Genomic DNA, 22,196 nt, shown 5'->3' on the forward strand with positions numbered 1-22,196 from the left:
AAAGACCAAGACTGAACTATGAAATAACGAAGGCCTCACTTTTAAATTATTTACAAAACGAATAAATAAAATATGGACCAAAAATATTTGTCTCTACTTCCATAGCCTCGTTTATGTGCGGCTTGCATCTTTTTTAAACTAAGGATTTATATCGAACTGTTGGAAGCTTTCGCTTCTCATCAACTTCCCGACAAATTCTGCTCAGAACAGCTGCTACCATAAAATTTAATTTGCTACTTCCCAAAAAAGTCACTTCGGTGTAAAATAACTTTGCCTTCCTGCTAATATTTTACAACCAATTAAAGCTGAAATGATGGCTGGGAGTCTACCCAGTGAGGCTCCAACCACGGACTTGCACAACTACAGTATGTGAAGAAAAACATGAAGTCACATGTGCTGAAGAACATACAATATATCTCCAAACATTTGCACTGCCAAGAAAAGAAACTGGTGGGGTTGTTTGGCAAATATTAAAATGAGATGTGAAAACTTCAGAATTATTATCTGTGTAAATCCATTTCCATGTTTCAAAAGTTTAAAAGACAGAATCATTACATGTTCCTAATTAATCTTTATAGTAATCATTCTTTGCACACCTTCTGTACAAAAGTCACACCCGAGGCCAACAGCCTGGCACACCATGTTATGGCATTTATTATGAGCTCACAAAATGAAAACTTTCTTCAGATGTTTTCCTAGGTGTCCAAATTGTACAAGAAAATTAATAGGAAGTGGAATTTCGCCAACTTCTTCAACCCTGGCTGCAGAACAAGGTCCCGTTGTCGAAACTCATTCACACCAAGGTGGTGCTCGATGTTCAAAAGAGGTGACAGGAATGTTTCCTCAGCCAAGCCAAGGAAAATTAATGACCACCACTCAGAAATATACACACTGTTAGGGCAATTCCCTGACCTCTGATCATCACTGAAGGGCAGAGACGGGAAGGATGAAATGAGGGAGAGCAAAGAAAGAACTGAAGTCATTTTTGGAGAAATAAACAAGACTCAATTCTTCTGCAGGATTTTTCCAAGTTCCCTCTAAAGCAACCTAGGCTGAAATTATATTCAGGAAACAAAAGATATGTTTTCGCACATATAGCAACGCACACCATGTAATTCGCCCTGCTTTAGTCAACGGTCATGACTTTGTCACTGATGATGACAGAAACCTCCTGCGTCATCACTTTCTTCTGACACTCGTGTAGAAACTTCCAGGGGGTCCAACTCGCTCAAGGACCATAGCCTCATGATAACTCTTGGTTCACTTTAATGACAAAATGCACTCTTGTTTACACCCAAGGGGATATCATTACAGTAAATATGTGACTGTCCCTTTAGCGCTAGCACACACACACAAAAGTCCTTTTTTAGCCCATTAGTGCTTTATTTTTAAAGCCAGGCAAAGTGAAAAAAAAACTAAAACCCTAAGTCACACATCACGTCACTCCTCTGCTCAACACCCCAGCAGCTGCCCCCTTAGTCAGAGCTGCCTGGATTCTGCAGTCCCTGTAATGGTTTACAGGCCTTGTAGGGTCCCCATTGTCCCCCGGCCCCTTCCTCCCTTCCACACAGGCTTCCTGCCTGGATTGCTTTTCCCACATGCCCAGGTTCACTCCGTGACCTTGCTATTCCCTTGCCTGTACCAGGTTTTACTCCAGTGTGAGAACTAGACTTCCCTGACCAACTTATGCAAAATTGCAAACTCTCCTCCTACTCCCTGCCCAACCTAGTGAAACTTACCTCTTCCCCTGCTCGATTTTTCTCTACAGAACGCATCCGTTTCTAATATTTTACTGATTGTTTTGTTTTGGGTTTTGTCTGCTTCTTTCCACTAAGAAGCTCCACGAGGACAGGAATTTTCCTCTACTTTGTTCACTGCCGCATTCCAAGTACTTAGGACAGCGCCTGGTCCATAGGAGAGGCTCTTTCAATATTAAGTAAATAAACAAATGAATTCCATCATTACTGAATAATAAATGAAGGAGTGAGTGCATTTCCACTACCCAGAAATGGGACAGAGAAGGTAAGCCTTCCAGGGCCTGCAAGGAACGTAGGCAGAGTCAAGTCTGATCTTACTTCCACCCAACACAGCTCAATCCATCATGGATTCTCTTTCAGGCTCATCCTTCTGGCCACTCCTTGACTTCCAATGATCATTAACAAATCTCATAGATTGGGCCCCAAGGACAGTGACTCCAGTAAAATATTTTAAATCCATTAGTACCAAGAATTCCAAAGGCATCCAATGAGCATCTCCTCACCTCCATTTCCCAATATTACACAATGCCCCCGGGCTATTCATCACATCACAGGCTACAAGGACAATAGTATCCAACACTGACAAAAGTCAACATAAATCCACGGGACACTGAGATGAAAGGATCACCTGAGCCCAGGAGTTCAAGGTTACAGTGAGCTATGATTATGCCACTGCACTCCAGCCTAGGAAACACAGCAAGAACTTGTCCAAGAAAAAAGAAAAAGAAAAAAAAATCCAGAGTAACAAAAGCCAAAAAGAAACAGGAAGAGGATAAAATTTCATCCAAACTTCTAACTATTCTGCCCAATTGCACATCAAGTAATATTATACTTGGTTCAAGCACAAACTCCACTCTGAATTTCAGAACCTCAAAACAGTAATTTAACTTTCTATTTAGAGAGAAAAGAAAGACTAATGAGTCAAGCTGTAGTCCAGAAATCCAATGACCGCATTATTTTCCTTCTTTATTCTTCTAAAGTGAAGAATGCCCTTGAAAAAAACAACTGTACATCAGTTTCCTTGTTTGTAGCAACATGAATAATAGAATAACCCCACAGAAAACCAGCACCACCTTATGTACTTACAACCAAAGTCTTGGTCTCCTTGGTCTCAACCTCCATCTTCAGACTTGGTGGATTTTATCTGACTGATCCAGTCTCCTAGGCCAAAATTGTCCACCCCACACCATGAGCCTTCTAGCTCACAACTGTGCAATGGCCGTGAAAATACGTAATATTTAGGGGTCACGCACTTTCTATGCATTATCTCTTGTAAACCTCTCAACAACTCTTGGCAGTAGATGCTATTATTCAATATTATCTCCCATTTCACAGATAACGAAATTGAGGTTGAAGAGATGAAGTGGTTCCCCATGTGGGTCTAGAGCTCAAAAAGAAATGAGTCTGGCTCTTAATGCCCACACTATACAGCAAGGCTGCAAAGACTCTTGTATTTTAAATTTAAAAAAATGTTTTTAAGATGGAGTTTTGCTCTGTCGTCCAGGCTGGAGTGCAATGGTGAGATCTCAGCTCACTGCAACCTACGCCTCCCAGGTTCAAGAGATTCTCCTGCCTCAGCGTCCTCAACCTCCTGAATAGCTGGGATTACAGGCACCTGCCCCTACACCTTGCTAATTTTTTGGTTTTTATATATATATATATTTTTTGTTTGTTTGTTTGTTTGTTTTCGTTTTTGTTTTTTGAGACGGAGTCTCACTGTGTCTCCCAGGCTGAAGTGCAATGACGCAATCTCAGCTCACTGCAATCTCCACCTCCAGGGTTCAAGTGATTCTCCCACCTTAGCCTCCTGAGTAGCTGGATTACAGATGCACACCACCACAACCAGCTAATTTTTGTAGTACAGACGGGGTTTCACCATGTTGGTCCGGCTGGTCTCGAACTCCTGACCTTGTGATCCTCCCTCCTCAGCCTCCCAAAGTGCTGGGATTACAGGCGTGAGCCATTGTGCCCGGCCGTAAATTAAGTTCTTAAAATAAAAGTATATACAGAAATAAATGTAAGCCTTTACATCTTAAAAGTAAGATGTAGCACCTTGTTATATTTGTTAAATGATGCAAAATCAAATAAGACCACATGAACAAAATAGAAGGGGCAAAATAGAGAAGTTCACAATGAATACAGACATGATATGTATATTTTTCAGAAATCTATTCCACCTGATTCAGTGTTTTTGGGAAACTGGTTCCTAAAAATTGGCTTAATCATAAAGAGAATGATTCTCCAGTTCAGAGAGGAACTTCTCATTTTATTAATACCATACAGAGAATAAATTTTCTTTAAAGCAAACACTAGAGTCAGATTTAAAAGTGAGTCACAGGCTGGGCGCAGTGGCTCACACCTGTAATCCCAGCACTTTGGAAGGCCGAAGCAGGCAGATCACCTGAGGTCAGGAGTTCAAGACCAGCCTGGTCAACATGGTGAAACTCCATCTCTACTAAAAATACAAAAATTAGCCAAGCATGGTGGCATGTGCCTGTAGGCCCAGCTACTCGGGAGGCTGAGGAAGGAGAATCGCTTGAACCTGGGAGGTGGTGGTTGCAATGAGCGGAGATTGCGCCAATGCACTCCAGCCTGAGTGACAGAGTGAGACTCTGCCAAAAAAAAAAAAAGTGAGCCACAATGGAAACAAGCTATAACATTAAATTTTCATGTCTTTGTGCTGGTGGGCCTCAGTAGCACCTGTGTTTAGAAATTCACAATATGAAACAGAATATGGGAAAAGTAGCACAGCACTCAAAACCAGCAGCACAAACTCTCCACATTATTCAAAATGTTAAAGAGATGCTGGATGCACACTTTTCTCAATTACCAACATTATAAAATAAATCTTCACAGCCTGGAGTCTCTTTATCGCCTTTCTTTATTAACTCTTATTCCAAATCCAAATCTTACACAAAATCTAAAATAATTTGACAATGCAATCCAATTTGAAATACATACAGGAGTACTTTTTGAATTCTTTAATTTTAACCTTTGTGGGTACATAGTAGGTGTATATATTTGTGGGGTACATGAGATGTTTGGATACAGGCATGCAATGCATAATAATCACATCACAAGCTGGGCGTGGTGGCTCATGTCTGTAATCCCAACACTTTGGGAGGCAGAGGCAGGTGGATCACAAGGTCAGGGGTTCAAGATCAGCCTGGCCAACATGGTGAAAACCCATCTCTACTACAAATACAAAAATTAGCCAGGCGTGGTGGTGCACACCTGTAATCCCAGTTACTCCAGTGGCTGAGGCAGGAGAATTGCTTGAACCCAGGAGGCAGAGGTTGCAGGGAGCTGAGATCTCACCACTGCACTCCAGCCTGGGTGACAGAGTGAAACTCCGTCTCAAAAAAAAAAAAAAAATGTTATTTTTAATAATCACATCATGGAAAATGGGGTATCCATCCCCTCAAGCATCTATCCTTTGAGTTACAAACAACTCAATTATATTCTATTAGTTATTTAAAAATGTACAATTAAGTTATTATTGACTATAATCACCTTGTGGTGCTATCAAATACCAGGTCTTATTGATTCTAACTATTGTTTTGGTACCCATTAACATCCCCACCTCCTCGCCACTCTCCCACTGACCTTCCCAGCCTCTGGTAACCATCCTGCTACTCTAGCTCCATGAGTCCAATTATTTGGATTTGTGGATCCCACAGATAAGTGATAACGTGCAATGTTTCTTTTTCTGTGTCTGATTCATTTCCCTTTTACATACAAGTACTCTGGAAATCTTGAGTGCTGTGCCTATAATAAGGTAACACTTCAACTTTCAAACGCACATTCAAAACCCAGGTAATCACTGGTAATCACTGCATTGCTATAGCTCAGACAATTGACACACTTGAAAAGGCCAGAAGAGTGAAATAGGGAAAACATTGCCTGGGTTCACAAAGCAAACTGACTGGGCAAGGGAGGTGCGTTGGAAAAGCACTATCACGTGGTCATTTGTGTTTCCATTTATTGAGCTGTGCCCAGTTCTTTATAATTATCCATTTTCTCTTTTCCTCCTCACAATCAATTCCTCTGCAGAGATTAACCCCCACTGCATGACAAGAACAGAGGCCGCAAGAGGTGGAGTTGACCCCCGCCTACTGATCACTGCCACCCCTCAAAAGCAATATGGGGAACAGCCCTACAGTCTCCAGCAGGGCCCAGACCCCATATTTCAAAACAACGGTTCATAGAAAAGTTAAAAACATCCATCACACCACAAGTGCTGAATTTCTGGCCACTCAAGTGGTAAAATACAAAGAATTGGTAGAACCTCCAAGGAAAGAAGAAAACTGCTGGCATTCATTTACTGGGGGACAGGAGGAATTCTAGTCATGTAATTTGCGAGAAGTAGCTTTGCCCTTTCTTTAAAGACCAGGAGAGTTTTCCATTTGGCATCTTTTTGGTGTGGTTGTAAACACGGGGCAAAAAAGTACAAATGTGCTTTTGTACAAATGGACAAAGAGTTATCAAAAAATTAACAGTATTTAGGGGGCATTGAAAGCTAAGATCTGATTATGAGGAGGAAAAGAGAGTGGTGTGTTTGGGATTTGTTTTCAAAGTCAGGAGCAAGCATGGAAGAAGAATGCTGTTTTCAAAACACACATTAATTCAATTGATGGATCAGATTTCTATCTGGTAATAAAGTTCACCTGGGAGAAAAGGCTAACCAGGGAGCATGTCTACTGGAAACAAAGCAAGACCAACCCAGTTCTTATCACAGGACATAACTATGCTGCCTTCGTGCTTTTTTTTTTTAGGAGCCCATTACTTATATATAAAAAAAAGGCAATTACAAAAGTCTATTTCACTCACTCTTGAAATACGGATACAATCCTTCATTACTTAATAAAATAATAAAAGAAGTTTTAAGAAAGTGAAGCTATCTGAGAAAGTTTCATGAGAAAATTAATAATTAAATTTTGAAATTGAAATATAAATCCTAAATTGTAGGAATATTAAGATTATAAATCTCCACACCAGAATCTCTACATTGAACTAGAGCCAAGGTCACAATCGTGCATTTTTCCCCCTTCTTTTTAACATAAAGCAAGAACTATGTCATTTTCTGTAAAATTTTAAACCATATTTCTTCTTGCCATTTGAAACTGAAATTCATTTCCTTATGAATATTTCAATACCATTCTCCTACAAGCAAGAACAATCTATCAGAGAACAATTTTCTAATAGTTTTACAAGCTTACAAAGCACGTAATGTCACAAAGTAAAGGTCCTGGGTGAAAGATGAAAAGGTTATTACTCCTTGAAAATATTAGTGAAATCACGAAGACACGCATGTCAAAGGAAGAAACAGATACTGTGGTCAACTTGTAATTCAGAAAAAGTCTCTGTTAGTCTTTTACTTTTTTTTAACACTGATCTTTTATAAGCTTTATTGAGGTATCATTGATATACAAAAAATTAACAGCATTGAGGCCAGGTGCAGCAGCTCACGCCTGTAATCCCAGCACTTTGGGAGGCTGAGGTGGGTGGATCACTTGAGATCAAGAGTTCAAGACCAGTCTGTGCAACATGGTGAAACCGTCTCTACGAAAAATACAAAAAGTTAGCTGGGTATGGTGGCATGTGCCTGAAAGACCCAGCTACTCAGGAGGCTGAGGTGGAAGGATCACTTGAGTCTGGGAGGCAGAGGCTGCAGTGAACAGAGATGGTGCTACGGCACTCCAGCCTGGGTGGACAGAGCAAGATTCCATCTCAAAAAATAAAAAATAATTAACAGCACCGAATTTGTTTTAAAAAAATTTTTAGTTCACTGTGTATATATTTCCTTTCTTCTCTAGCATCAAAAACACAGTTAATTTTGCTCTGCTTGACTTTTCTTAGTGAATCTGTTGGAGTTGAATTGTGTATGTATTAGAGTCCAAAAAGTGTGTTAGAGTCCTAACCCCACAGACCTCGAAATGTCACCTTATTTGGAGATAGGGTCTTTGCTGAGGTAATCAAGTTAGAATGAGGTCATAGGTGTGGCCCCTAATACAAGATGGCTGGTGTCCTTAGAAAACGAGATTAGGAAACAGACACACATGAAGGGAAGTTGATGTGAAGACACAGGGAGAAGACGGCTGGCCATCTATTCAACAAAAGCCAAGGATAGAGGCCTGAAACAGATTCTTCCCTCACAGCCCCCAGGAGAAACCAACCCTACCGACACCTTGATTTCGGACTTTTAGTCTCCAGAACTGTAAAACAATAAATTTCTGTTATTTAAGCCACCCCGTTTATGGTACTTTGTCACAGCAAGCCTAGCAAACTATGACAGAAACTAAGAGGCCTTTTTATTTCGAAGTTTTTACAACCATCCTGCACTCATCCATATGAGGATTTTGCCAGGAATTAATATCACATTAATTAGGCTGTAATTTCTACAATCTGTCTCTTCCTCTTTCTAAAACTTGGGATGTTTTCCCATCCCCAAAGCTTTCTTTTGCTGACAATTTCTCAAAGAGAATAGGCAATAGTAATAACAGCCAACTTTTATACGGTGTCTACTCTGTATCAACTATTTACATAGATTATTTATTCCTTGAAGTAACCAGAAGAGGTAGCAAATACTATTATTATCAGCAAGTGAGACACAGAATGCCCATTTTGCAGACGGGATAACTGAGACGACATCACCATTTCATAGGTGAGGAAACTGAGGGACGGTGAGGTAAAGTAACTCAACCTCAGCCCCAGAAGGGAATGGTCCCTTCACTCCCCCACCACATCCGTTCTCACTGCTAAGGGACATGATTCCAGCATTTCAGTTCCAGGACCACATCTACAGGGTTTTCTCAGGTCCCTGAGATGCCACCCTCTGGATGGAGAGATTCCAATTTCTTTAACCCAATGCAAAACGACTTGATGTTGTCTGACTGCTGGCTCTCCTAACTTTTACTTTAATTTCTTAATGATGTTTTTGGATCTTTTCTAGTTGTAAATCTATTCTTCTCAGTTGAAAGGATAAAAGCTAAAAAGGAACTGCATAAAAGCTAAATAGGATTTTTTCCTGTCATCGTTTATTATCCCAATTATCCTCCCTAAGCCAGGGTTCCACTGTTTTCTTAGAATATAAGTGCTTTTGAAACCCACTTTGTCTTTAGAATTGTCACAAGCCACGGTTTTGGTTTTTCGAATCCCGGTCTTACTGTGTCTGCCATCTTTGAACACTCAGTCATCCATCTTTTAAACTGTGTATTAGGCTAATCTGAGCTTAGAAAGCTCCCAAGGGATGTCCTATGATGCTTTTGCTCCACACTTTTTTTAAAGATGTGTTCCCCCTTTCTCTCTCTGAAATAATTAATACTTTTTCAATCAGGATTTTATTTTTCAAAGTCTTCTATCTCACTTGACCCACCGTTTTTTCTTATTCCTTCTTTTGTTTATTCAGTAAATCTTTATTAAAAGTTAACTGTGAGCTAAGAACTAGACCAGTCACAGGGATATGGCACACTGCGTTTATCTCAGAGCTTCTGAGAACCTAAGATTTCTTAAACAAGCACAGCCTTTCCTTCTTCCCCTACGCCGTTTGAAGGCTTTCTTCAAAGTCTGGGTGTGGTGTGACTCCTTTTGCTCTTGTGAATTTCAACATAACAGAGACCACTTGTTCTAAAGTCCTCACAACTGCTACTCCATCAACCAATTCTTACTTGTTTTCCAAATTAAGCGCAAAGCAGCTTGAAAGCAGTGACATTGTCCACAAAAAGCAAAGCAAGAAACCAACTGGTATTCTCTCTTAAACCTTCAGCAGATAGTTCATTGAAAAAACCTCTGTGACATTTCCATTCTGGACAAGAGGCACATGGTCTGCCCAGCAGCAGGGCCACCTGTTTCCCTTCTTTTCCTTCTCACTCAAATGTTCTCCATCATCTCTCCACCTTCAAGATTCTTTCTTTCTATTCAAGGGTTCACCTCCTAGACATGTTTCTCTTTTAGCGTACCAAGCCTCTCCACTGTCACAACTGAATCATCAGCCTGTCCTCATCCCACACTGACAAAACTCCTGGACCTTACCTATCCCCTAACATGTCTATCTATGCGTTGCTAAAGACAGGTGAGGTTGTAAACACTCCCCTGCGGGTCTCTTCTGAGAATTACTTGATCCTTCCTCCATTCAGGGTCTTCTTTTATGTTACCACCTGTTTTCTCCTGCTAGGGAATTAATTTTTAAATCCTGGGTAACAATTGTTCTTGACCCACCACTACAGACCCAGAGAAAGAAGCCAGACTTGGGAAGCTTGCTATCAGATCAGCGACTGCTGTCTCCCATTCAGAGTAAAGGTTCTTTTACAGCCAATCAACACATGTTTATTCAGTCCCCATTATATACTCATCACTGTATAAAGAAAAAAAAAAACAAAACAATATGCTTTTCTTTCAACGTCTGCCAAACTGCCATTCTGCAGGCCACTTCCTGGGCAGCAGCCCCCATGTGCAAATCTTAAGTGCTTTTTACGGGCCACTCAGCCCTGCAGGTATATATGACACGAGAGGCACACAAATAAACTAGCTTCCTGACTCCCAGCCAATTAAACCTGACATTACATAACTACCGTTTTAAAAAAAGACCACAGAGGCAAACCCTCTAAACAGAATTTTCCTTCTTTAGTAGCCTCTGAGGAAGAACTGTTCTAATACGGTGTTTCTATTCCTGATAGGAATAACCCTTAATTATTACGTGCCTTAAGCATCTAGACATTTTAAAATAGAATTCCCCTTAATGTTAAGAGAATCAGAGAACTACGTCACTGGCAACAGAAAAGACTTCAAACAGAGAGAGAGAAATGGAGAGATGGTGCGGTGGGGGAGGGTTGGGTTGGGGGAGAAGCACTGATCCTACAGAGTTATTTTTAAAGTTCTGGAAATGTGGGAGAAAAGGCAGAACATTGAAGGAAAATCACATGAGAAAAGAAGATTCTTCCACGAGAGCCTGTTAAGACCTTTCATTCATCAGGAATTGACCATTAATCCCTGATTAAATTTAGTTTCAGGAAACGAAGCCATCAAACTTATTTCCAGGAGATACAAAAAACATGATATGCAAGTAAATGTATATATGGCCTGATGTGTCAAACACGTGGTTCACTCCTAAGACTTTGAAAAACAGTCGTAACAAAGTGATTTTTATAAACTACCTTTGTAGACAACATTATTCTTGTCATCCTTTGTTCCATTGCATGTCAATGACCAGTAATCCAGCTATAAATTTCAATATTTCACCTAAACAGAGGAAGTGTTCGCTACTGTTTGTGTGCATTATCAATCTAAGCATGGCGAGCAACAGCTGGGATCGCCACACAGATCCTCATGGAAAGATATGTCTATTGCTTCTCTTTTTTTTTTTTTTTTTTTTGTTAGAGACAGGGTCTTGCTATGTTGCCCAGGCTGATCTTGAACTCCTGACCTCAAGTGATTCTCCTACTTCAGCCTCCCACAGTGCTGGGATTATAGTCGTGAGCCACCACACTCATCCTCTATTCCTTCTCATTGAGTCAGCTTTCTTGGCTGAGGATGCCTAGAATAAGGCTAAGCTGTATCACTCAGACAGCCAAAAGAACTCGCCATGCCCCCAGCAAACCTAGATAGGCAATCTATTCCAACAGGGTGACAGTTTCTGAGCACACAGCATGTGTGCTGTGTAGACAACGGCAATTAGGACCATTCCTGACCTCAAGAATGTAATTTGCCAATAGGACAGACTCATGTATCAATAAAAACAAAATCTAGAGAGTTATATTAAGAGTCCACCCATGATTAGTGCCCCCACCCCCTCCTGTTCACAGGCAGCAAACTATTTCTAATCTTCCCCAACTTCTATTGACTGACTGGAGATGGTGGATTTTAGGCCCTCATTCATGTCCTGATGGAATAGGAAGGCTCAGGATATAAAGAGGCAACACAACAAAGGTAGCTTTGATGGCGACAGCATGAAGCATGCCTGTTGTATAATAAAGAATTTGAATGGCCTTTGTCCCTGGTTCCTGGGAGGCATACTCTAAATACTTGAAATTTCCCAAGTAATTGGAATGTCTTTGTTATTCATGAGCTCCTTGGACCATATCTAAGGGGATGTGATCAAGGTGGCTCAGTGCACCAGAAAAACCAACTCTGTGATTAGAGGGTTGGTGCTTTGAGCCGGATGAGATCAGTTGACCTTTTCCAGGGAAGAGAGGGGGCTGGAGATTGAACAGTCACATCACCAATGAGTCAATCAATCATGCCTACATAATGAAACCCCAATAAAAACTCTGGACACCAAAGATTGGTGGAGATCCCTGGTTGATGATCATATCAATGTGCCAGGAAGATAACACATATTGATCCCATAGAGCAAGGACAGAGAAGCCCCACATCCAGGATCCTCTCAAACTTTGCCCTAAGTGTCTCTCCATCTGGCTGGTCTTGATTTGTATCTGTTATGCTAAAACAGTTATCTTAGGTACAGCACTGTCCTGAGCCCTGTGAATTGTTCCAGCTAATTATCAAATCTGAGGTGGTTGTGGGAACTCTCAGATTTGCAGCTAGTTGGTCCAAAGTATAGGTGACCTAGGGACTCCTGGGCTTGAAGTGAGAGCAATTTTGTTGGGATCTGTGCCTTTCACTTGCAGAGTTGATGCTAACTCCACATGGCTGGCATCAGAGCATTGCAGTTTTGTAACACCCGTTCTCAATTCCTTACACACTTGCTCTTTAAAACACAAAGTAGTCCCTTCAAGGAGCAAAGCTCTTGCAGGCTGACTTGACCTCGCCTACCCCAATCCACCTCCCACTCCAGGCTGAGAACATCTATGGTCCAACCTCAGCAGGAAACCAACTCAAATGGGAAGACAAACACGGCCATAGTACAAAGCAGGCTCTTTGATAGGTGATATAATTGAGGCATAAAAAGTACAATGAATCACAAAGAAAGAGTTCAGTGATTGAGAGATTCAGAATATCTTTGCAAAGGTAGGCATAGCCTTACAGATGTGCCTTAAGGATCAAAGTCACTCCAGTGCCAGAGGGCATAAGAACAGCATGAGTAAAGGGTCAAATCACTGTGTCTAGTTAATAATGATTAAAATTATAAACATATCTAAATTGTATTAATTCCTTACCATGTGCCTGAACTCTGCTAAGCTCATTATCAGATTGGATATTCCAATGAATCCTTAATCCTATTAGGTAGAGTCTATTATACCCATTTTACAGATGAGGATACTGAGGCTTAGATTAAGAAATTTGGTGAAGGTTTCAAAGCTAGCCACCCAGTGTGGCTGGAGAGAAGGAGGTTAAATGGAAGTGGATACAGGAAGGTAGACTGTGAAAGGCTCTGAATGTCTGCTAGAAACCCAATTATTTTTCCTATAAGCAATAGGGAGCCATCAAAGGTGTTTGAGCAAGAGAGTAGTATAATCAGAACCATGTTTTCAGAACATAACTGTGGTGGCAGGAAATGCATGAAGCTCAGGAGACTGGGCAGATAGTGGGGAGAGTAGGCAGGAAAAGACATGCAGGTTATCCAAACAGGCCATCAAAAATACATCTACTTACAGGGCACGTCTTTCTGCACTGATGTATGCATTTGCTGCAGTGTTCTTGCCACTCCCATGCATTGCCTGAATTTGTTGGAATTCACACTCTGGATCAATTAGAGGATTAACGGATACAGGAGTCATATTTTAAAACCAAATTCAATATTGGCAGGCAACCATCTAACTCCCACTGCACATCCCAGATCTATAGACCCTTGGCTGAGCTCAGCCATCCTATTTCTCCAAGTTCTCTGTGTTTGGTTGCAGCTGCCTTTGATGGATAATGAGCATCAGAGTGCCAATCAAAGATTTTTATCCAAATGGCTTTTTAGACTGCTCAGCTGATGCAGAAGTACAACAGACCACCAGTCTGGTTATCGATTAGATGCTATTCAAGAATGCACACATCGAACTAGTTCTCTTCTGGCTCCTCCTAGAATTCAATAAGAATGAGTCAACACAGAGTGTGAAAAAGTAAACAGAAGTCAAACGCAAAGCAACTCCCTCAAAGACTCTGCTAAGAAAATTGCACAGCTAACTATAAATAAAATTAATACGGAATTTCCAGTGATGGAAGAAACAATCATTGCCACTTAAACCTGGTCCTTCTCACAACTTCCTGTTCTCATGGTTAGGTCTGTGCCCTATCTAGGTTCAACTAGAGAGGCCTGAAGAACTGTCAGACCCATCAGCAGGACTTTGCTGAATTCAAATAGCCAAGCTGAGCATGGAAGAAATCAATAATCATCATTTTACTTAGTTCCTAAAACGTTCTGGGTACTCAGCTCATAAATATTATTCTAGATTCCACGCTAAAGCCAAGGTCTCCTAAGGCTAAAAGCCAAGGTCTTCCTAGTAACACTAACTGTAAAAACTGAAACAGAACAGAAAAGTAATTGATTTATCCTTCCTCTAGAGACTTAAAGGAGTTCTAAGCCCTTGAGGACAAGGGTGCCATGCATGGCTATGTCCGTATCTCTCTTACTCCCTGATGTCCTAGGAACCACTCTGTAAAGCACTCATCTGAAAACATTTAAAGAGGACCCACTGGCCGGGCGCCGTGGCTCACGCCTGTAATCCCAGCACTTTGGGAGGCCAAGGCCGGCAGATCACGAGGTCAGGAGATTGAGACCATCCTGGCTAACATGGTGAAACCCCGTCTCTACTAAAAATACAAAAAATTAGCCGGGCGTGGTGGTGGGCGCCTGTAGTCCCAGCTATTCGGGAGACTGAGGCAGGAGAATGGTGCGAACCTGGGAGGCGGAGCTTGCAGTGAGTCGAGATCGCGCCACTGCACTCCAGCCTGGGAGATAGAGCGAGACTCTGTCTCAAAAAAAAAAAAAAAAGCTCTCGGCTTTCGGCTCGGAGGGGCAAAGGTGCAACTTTCTTCGGTTGTCCCGAATCCGGGTTCATCGGACACCAGCCGCCTCCACCATGCCGCCGAAGTTCGACCCCAACGAGATCAAAGTCATATACCTGAGGTGCACCGGAGGTGAAGTCGGTGCCACTTCTGCGCTGGCCCCCAAGATCGGCCCCCTGGGTCTGTCTCCGAAAAAGGTTGGTGATGACAATGCCAAGGCAAGGGGTGACTGGAAGGGCCTGAGGATTACAGTGAAACTGACCATTCAGAACAGACAGGCCCAGATTGAGGTGGTGCCTTCTGCCTCTGCCCTGATCATCAAAGCCCTCAAGGAACCACCAAGAGACAGAAAGAAACAGAAAAACATTAAACACAGTGGGAATATCACTTTTGATGAGATCATCAACATTGCTCGACAGATGCGGCACCGATCCTTAGCCAGAGAACTCTCTGGAACCATTAAAGAGATCCTGGGGACTGCCCAGTCTGTGGGCTGTAATGTTGATGGCCGCCACCCTCATGACATCATAGTTGACATTAACAGTGGTGCTGTGGAATGCCCAGCCAGTTAAGCACAAAGGAAAGTATTTCAATAAAGGATCATTTGACAACTGAAAAAAAAAAAAAAAGAGGACCTACTGAAACATACTCTCTCGCACAGGCCCTTGATACATAATCAGTATTCCTTTAAGCACACATATCTGTATCTTGTATTAACCTTGCATTTCACCATGATTGAGGTGAGATCTGCTGGGTTTCATCTCAAAATCTTTTCTAATCTGACATCATTCCATAATAAATACACCATCATAAACAGGCAGAACTTACACATCAAAGGCACCTTTCAGAAACATTTTCAAATGGGACACAGAACCCAGAGAGTGATTTGTAAATATGATTCCCTATAATGACTTCAAAAGTACCAAAAAGCATTAGATATTGCCAACGGTCCAATACGGTGACTGAGAACCAGATCATTTTGCATATACACTGGTACCTTTTTATTGGCTCAAAGTATCTCCTTCCTTTGTTTTTAATCATCCAGTTATAACCAGAAAAGAAAAATGAAAACTGTCATCCTCTCATGTCAGATACTGTGTCAAGGGGTAAAGGTTTAATTTTTTCCATGAGGTATGTAACTAAAAAGTCAGGCAGGGCACATTGCAGTGGATGCTAACTAGAACTCTTACATGCCACAATATCCTTCCATAGAAACGGTCACTTTTAACAATGTGACCTTTTCTCTTGTCTTTAACGGAGAAATATGAGACAACAATTTTCCATTTACTATTACAAGTAAAAGAGTGGACTGACATTTGGGTCCTTAGGTGTTATTTGATGGGCTCAAGCTTACAAACAATTCCCCCATTTAATCTCTATAAAGTCCCTGGTAGGTGGGAATTATTTTCCCATTGTAGAGATTATAACCCAGAAGGAAATAAATGAGTATTCGTGAGAAATGTTTTTAGAAAGATGTCACATTTTGAAGCCAAACCTCTAAGTAGTGAAAGTAAATTCCCACTATGTTCATTACAGATCAGAAGACATGAGACTATCCCAACAGCAGGATACTTTATTATCCCTTGGAATTCAGGCTTAATGAACCCTGGTCACCAGTCCACATGGATCAGGCTCCTCAAAGCCTCATCCTAACCCAGTTCTTCTGGATCACACAAATTCTGTCTGCCTTCCCAAAAGAAACTAGCCTGGGCCTCATCCTAAACTAGGGACTAAGTGCAAAGGCTACACACAGTTCTTATAGTCACTGAGGTGACTAATATGATCAAGTACCTTCTAAATGCCAGGCTCATCTATGGCCATACCACACTGAACATGCCAATCTCGTCTATGTGCCAGGCTTGAGGGATATGCAGATACATGGGACAGATCCCTTGGAGGATACAGACAGATAAGCTCGTGGTTCCTGCACAGGATGTGGGCTCTTACTGCTGAGCTGAGACCTATGTGATGACTGTATTGGACTGAACCCCAGGGAAAGGTGTGGGGTCGGGTGTGATTGGCACAAACAGAAACGTGGTTGTTAGGATTCACAAACTTATTGCATGTCATTGTACATTACAGGTAACTTTCAATGCTCTCTGATGTATGGAGCATTAAGAATATGGAACTAAACTAGTGTTTCTCATACCTTTCAATCACCACTTCCAGTAAAAATTATTTTCTATTGGGAGGCCGAGGCGGGTGGATCACGAGGTCAGGAGACCGAGACCATCCTGGCTAACATGGTGAAACCCCATCTCTACTAGAAAAATACAAAAAATTAGCCGGGCATGGCGAAGGGTGCCTGTAGTCCCAGCTACTCTGGAGGCTGAGGCAGGAGAATGGTGTGAACCCAGGAGGCGGAGCTTGCAGTGAGCCGAGATCGCACCACTGCACTCCAGCCTGGGCGACAGAGAGAGACTCTGTCTCAAAAAAAAAAAAAGAAAAGAAAAGAAAAAAAAAATGTCTACATCATGATCCAGTACACATATGTACCTGTATCACTGAAAAAAATATGTTTGCCAAAAGAATCCTCTGTTCAGTACTTAAATGAAGTCTGATGTTTTCTCTTATTCTCTTTTCTTCCTTCTTTCAATTCTGGTTACAACTCTCTAATGGGTAGCAGCCCACAGTGTGAAAAACTTCGGTATAAACCTTTTAATGGGTGTGAGTGAGTTCCTTTTATTTATTGATATACCTCCTCTTCTCTCTTCCCCACTCTTTCTTCACCCGTCAAAAAAGTACTGATGAGGAAAGAAGGACACTACTGTTTCCTGGAGATCTGCTATGTGCCAGAAACTAGGCTACAGCCTATCCTAGTATTGTTTTGTTACTTCTCATACAGCCCTGTGGGTTTAGTGTTACTGTACCCATTTGACAGATGGAGAAACTGATGTTTGGCAATCCAGAGACTTGCTCAGCAGGCCAGGATGGAGCCAGGATTCAACTCCAGCTCCATCTAGCTCCAAAACTCCAATGACAACACGTTGTACTTTGTGACACATTGTTTTGTAATCAAAGCTAACTTCATAGCAGGAATTTCATCAATCTCCTTGAGATAACACAAGTCCTTGGAGTGTTCTAGAACCAAATTCAGGAGGCCCAACTACAGATAAAGAAAGTAGATGGCGGGAATACTCTCAGGTTTCAATTTAATTTCCTTCTGTGTCCTCCGATTACCCTTAGGAAAGGCACTAACGAGGAGTGACCAGCCACAAAATGGTACGTGAGAGGCAGTGGAGCACTGGCCTCGACAATCACACTCAACACGGGCCGGCAGAACTGCGCTGACCGTTCTGGGTGACTCGTCATGAGATGCACCCAGCCCAGCCTCTTGCAGGTGGTAGAATAAATATTCACGAGAGGGAATGTGAACACAGGCAGAGAGAAAGTAAACACAACACTCAGCGCCTGCTGTTTTATTTTTTAAAGTCTTCGGAAACCACTTTAAGTGAAACTCTTTGATGAGAGGGAATCTTATTTGGAAGAATCACTAAAGACACTTCAGTGGATATTTGTGTTCTTTTAGCCCCATAATTAAAGATACATTTGACTAAGATACAGGGTATAGTAAATGTAGGCAGATCAGAACAAATGTTCAGCCCAAGAATATGTCTGCAAATAATGTTCAAAGCCCAAATAATGGTCTGGGGAAATTATTGGCAAGGTCATGTTAAACTATTGCATCGTTCCTTGGTGGCACCCCAGACCTAATATAACTTGACATTTGGTGAGAACACATTAGCTGGTCAGTCTTGGCAATGCTACTTCTAAGTGGTAATACCTCCCAGGAAATTTTAAGAACCGATGTATATTTCACAAAGACATAGTAAATGCAATTTTGACTTATACACACAACCAATTAAATAATTTATTTGACAAATGGTCTTAGAGTTTATACTCATTGTGTGGCTTGCTGGGTAGGAAAATGTTTATAGTTTAGCTTGGCATATAAATTCACATAGAAATATTAGCTATGTTTTTTGTCTAATCATCTAGTGTTATTTTCTCGGCACCTCTTAATGATAAGAATTTTGCCTAGTCCTCATTTCTTTGCAAGTTCCATGATGAAAAAAATCCTAAATGTGCTAAAGAATCCATTGCCTGCTTATGAAACATAAAGGCTTATGAAAACATGGCACGCACTCAAGTACAACAGTTTGTTTTTAAATATTTTAATAGTGTGCACTGCTGTGTTAGGAGCAAAACGGGTATTATGCCCAATCTTACATCTAGTGTGTACTATACTTTGATCGTTCTATCAAAAGATCAAAATTTAAATATCATGTAAATTATATTTTATACATGCTCTCCTTTGCAGGAAATCAAACAGAATACTTGTTTCTTCTCTAAACACATGAGAATATAAACAAGCAACATATTTAAACTGAAGAAGCACTCACTACTTCATTTCCTTAAAGAATGCCCTCAGGTAGCGATTAAAATAAGAAACCTCTATGTTTTCTTACAGTAATTCTAAATGTCTATGTTTATGCTTTCCAATTTTTAAGCATATTCTTAATATTTATTTTAAAGGTTCTTCATTTAATTATGGATGTTATTTTCATAAGAAATGCTACTTAAGCCTTTTTCTTGAAAACCGTGAGAGGTTCTGTAAATTAGTAGAAATAATAACAGAACTTGAATAACTGATATTGAATCTCTAATAGCTAAGAAAAGTTGTCATTTTCATAACAGCTAAATGTAAAGTATGAACCCTGATTGGACTCTGGCTTTAAAAAAAAAAAACAATAAAGAACATTCTTAGGACAATGGGGGAAATATAAAAATAGACAGGATATAAGATGTTATAACAATGCATTTGTTAATTTTCTTAAGGGTAATAAAAGCTCTATGATTCTTTAAGAAAATGCCCTTATGCTTAGTGCATGCATGATGTGGTTTTTAGGGATGAAATGTCACAATGTATGAAACCAACTTGATGTATGAAATGGAAAAATGGCTCAACAGTAATAAAAATATTTGGACATGGCCGGGTGCGGTGGCTCATGCCTGTAATCCCAGTACTATGGGAGGCTGAGGCAGGCAGATCACAAGGTCAGGAGATCAAGACCATCCTGGCTAACATGGTGAAACCCCATCTCTACTAAAAAATACAAAAAAAATTAGCCAGGCGCGGTGGTGGGTGCCTGTAGTCCCAGCTACTCAGGAGGCTGAGGCTGGAGAATGGTGTGAACCCAGGAGGCGGAGCTTGCAGTGAACCGAGATGGCGTCACTGCACTCCAGCCTGCGCTGCAGGGCGAGACTCCGTCTCAAAAAAATAAATAAATAAAAATAAATAAATTTTTAAAATACATATATATTTGGACACATAATTAGATCAAAATATGAAGCAGCAAACATGGCAAAATATTAATAATAGTTGAATGTCAGTGGAGGGGATAGAGATGTTCTTTGTATTATTCTTTTACCTATTTTGCATGTATGAAAATTTTCACAATAAAAAGCGACAGCAGAAGATGGAGTTGTTTTCATTTAAGCATGTATATACATTGACTCCTGAACCAAACCAGGTGCAGATAAAATATTGCATTACATGAAAAGCAAATGTTTCATTTTCTGGTAGCAGTATACATTAGAGAATCAATTTTCTACTATTGACCCAGAGAAATTATGGCAGCCCTCTGGCCACAACCACAGGGAACAGCTGATTGACATGCACCACCTGAATTAGAGCAGATGCATCAGGATCCCCAGAGGGCAATCCACACTGCCCAGCCAGTGTACATGGCAACATGTATCCTTAGCAGACTACAGACTGACAGCAGGGACCTTCGAGCCCAGAACCCTCATAGCAGACAGAACCCAAAACTTTGCCAGGTTCCATTTTCTAGAGGTAGCATATCAAGCTATGACATGAACCTAAATCTGAATTTTAAATATCAGCTCTCTACTCATCCATTCACTAAGGATGAATTCCTATTTCCCCCTATTTATCTGCTCAATAAAGTGGACTACCAGGTTCAATATGAAGCAAAAGTCCTCGAGTGCTACCCCCGGAATTCACCTTAAAACTAATAATAATGTACTGGAATCATATGAGAAATTTTAGAGAGGAAAATCTACAAACATTCTATACAGGTATATTGAGAGTATTAAAAATGAGATCAAGACCTATGAAACAATACAACAGGATGTTTCTTTTTCATAAGTAGAATCATTTCCTTTTGGGGCCCAAATCTCAACATTTCTGGGCACTCATCACTATCAAGTCAAAGTGCAAAATAACTCTTCCTAACTTATTCAGAATCTCATAAACTTTTAAAATTAGATTGAATCCAAACTAAGCAATAAGCACTAAATTATTTTCAAGTAGCCCAATGCAGTCAACGACTCTACTTCAGTTGAACCGTTTTCTGTCCTTTTATTTTTGATCATTTCTTTTCCTCCCTTATCCAATTCTCTCTCATTGTTGTAATTGCTATTCTCTCCCTATTTTCTTTCTCTCTCTTTCCTCCTTCCCTCCCAATCCCTTCAGGCCTACCAGCGCCACTCAAAGGCATTGTTATCACTGGGGTTAAACTCCTGGCCCTGCCCTGTAAAGAATCCTGAATCCTGATGTGGTCCATAAAGCCTGATGGAATCAGGCTGCCAACTGAAACAGTTACAGGAAGAATGGTTCACTTTCCTTTAACCAAAGAACAATTATCCCGTTTATGGGTGGTTGGGGCCCTTTCCCTTCTCCTTACGCCTGCCTTTGATCTTTAACCAGTCGTTTATGGCTCTCTGGAAGGGAAGCAGGAAATCATGACATCGAAACCTCGTTTTTGCTTCACGCTATTCCAATAGGAAGAATGGTATAGCAGGATTGAAGACATCAGAAAGTTTGGGGGATATCTGTGGACTTCCCCTCTCCAAGAAAGTCCTGAATTCTGTTCAATGCCCCATTTTCTGATTTCTTGAAAAGATTCTGGTCTACCCGTAAGCACTAAGGACTAAGGAAAAACAAATATTAAACAGTCTTCACCAGATAAAATGTTTTTTGAAGTTCTTCACCAGAGAGGTATGAGCAATTCCATTTGGTTACCAAAAATATACGGTCTATGATAACATACTGTCAGCATGTAATGAAGCGTGAATTAACCAAGGGCCCTCCATCTCCAGGAGACGTGAATGATGAACCTACTTCAAAAACTGTAGGGAGGATGAATCTCTGGCAGTGTTCCAGCCAAAAGGCTTGAGGTCCAGAGGCACCTCTGCTGGCTCCAGACCATGCCAACCCCACAGGGGAACTGGTGAGAAAACTCAACCATCAGGCCAGGTGCGGTGGCTCACACCAGTAATTCCAGCACTTTGGGAGGCCGAGGGGGGCAGACCACCTGAGGTCAAAATTAGCCGAGCATGGTGGTACATGCTTGTAATCCCAACTACTCAGGAGGCTGAGGCAGAAGAACCACTTGAACCTGGGAGGCAGAGGTTGCAGTGAGCCAAGATCATGCCATTGCACTACAGCCTGGACAACAAGAGCAAAACTCTGTCTCAAAAAAAGAAAGAAAGAAAAAGAAAACGTAACCATCAGGGCCAAGA

General features: G+C 41.1%; 2 protein-coding genes across 3 annotated transcripts in view; one reads left to right on the forward strand and one right to left on the reverse strand.

Moving 5' to 3' along the window:
* The window catches only part of NEBL (nebulette), a 380,625-nt gene that overhangs the window by 355,971 nt on the left and 2,458 nt on the right, over positions 1 to 22,196 (reverse strand). The gene's annotated exons all lie outside the window — the stretch shown is intronic.
* LOC119618807 (large ribosomal subunit protein uL11-like) lies at positions 14,708 to 15,278 on the forward strand. Its single transcript, XM_037983389.2, has one exon. It carries the CDS (start codon positions 14,723 to 14,725, stop codon positions 15,218 to 15,220), a length of 498 nt encoding a protein of 165 aa, XP_037839317.1. The 5' UTR covers positions 14,708 to 14,722; the 3' UTR covers positions 15,221 to 15,278.

This window comes from Chlorocebus sabaeus, chromosome 9, assembly GCF_047675955.1.
Source record: "Chlorocebus sabaeus isolate Y175 chromosome 9, mChlSab1.0.hap1, whole genome shotgun sequence".
In the NCBI taxonomy this organism is placed as follows: Eukaryota; Metazoa; Chordata; class Mammalia; order Primates; family Cercopithecidae; genus Chlorocebus; species Chlorocebus sabaeus.

Coding starts and splice junctions, on each gene's coding strand:
- LOC119618807 (XM_037983389.2), top strand. CDS start 14,723: ATGCCGCCGAAGTTCGACCCCAACGAGATCAAAGTCATATACCTGAGG.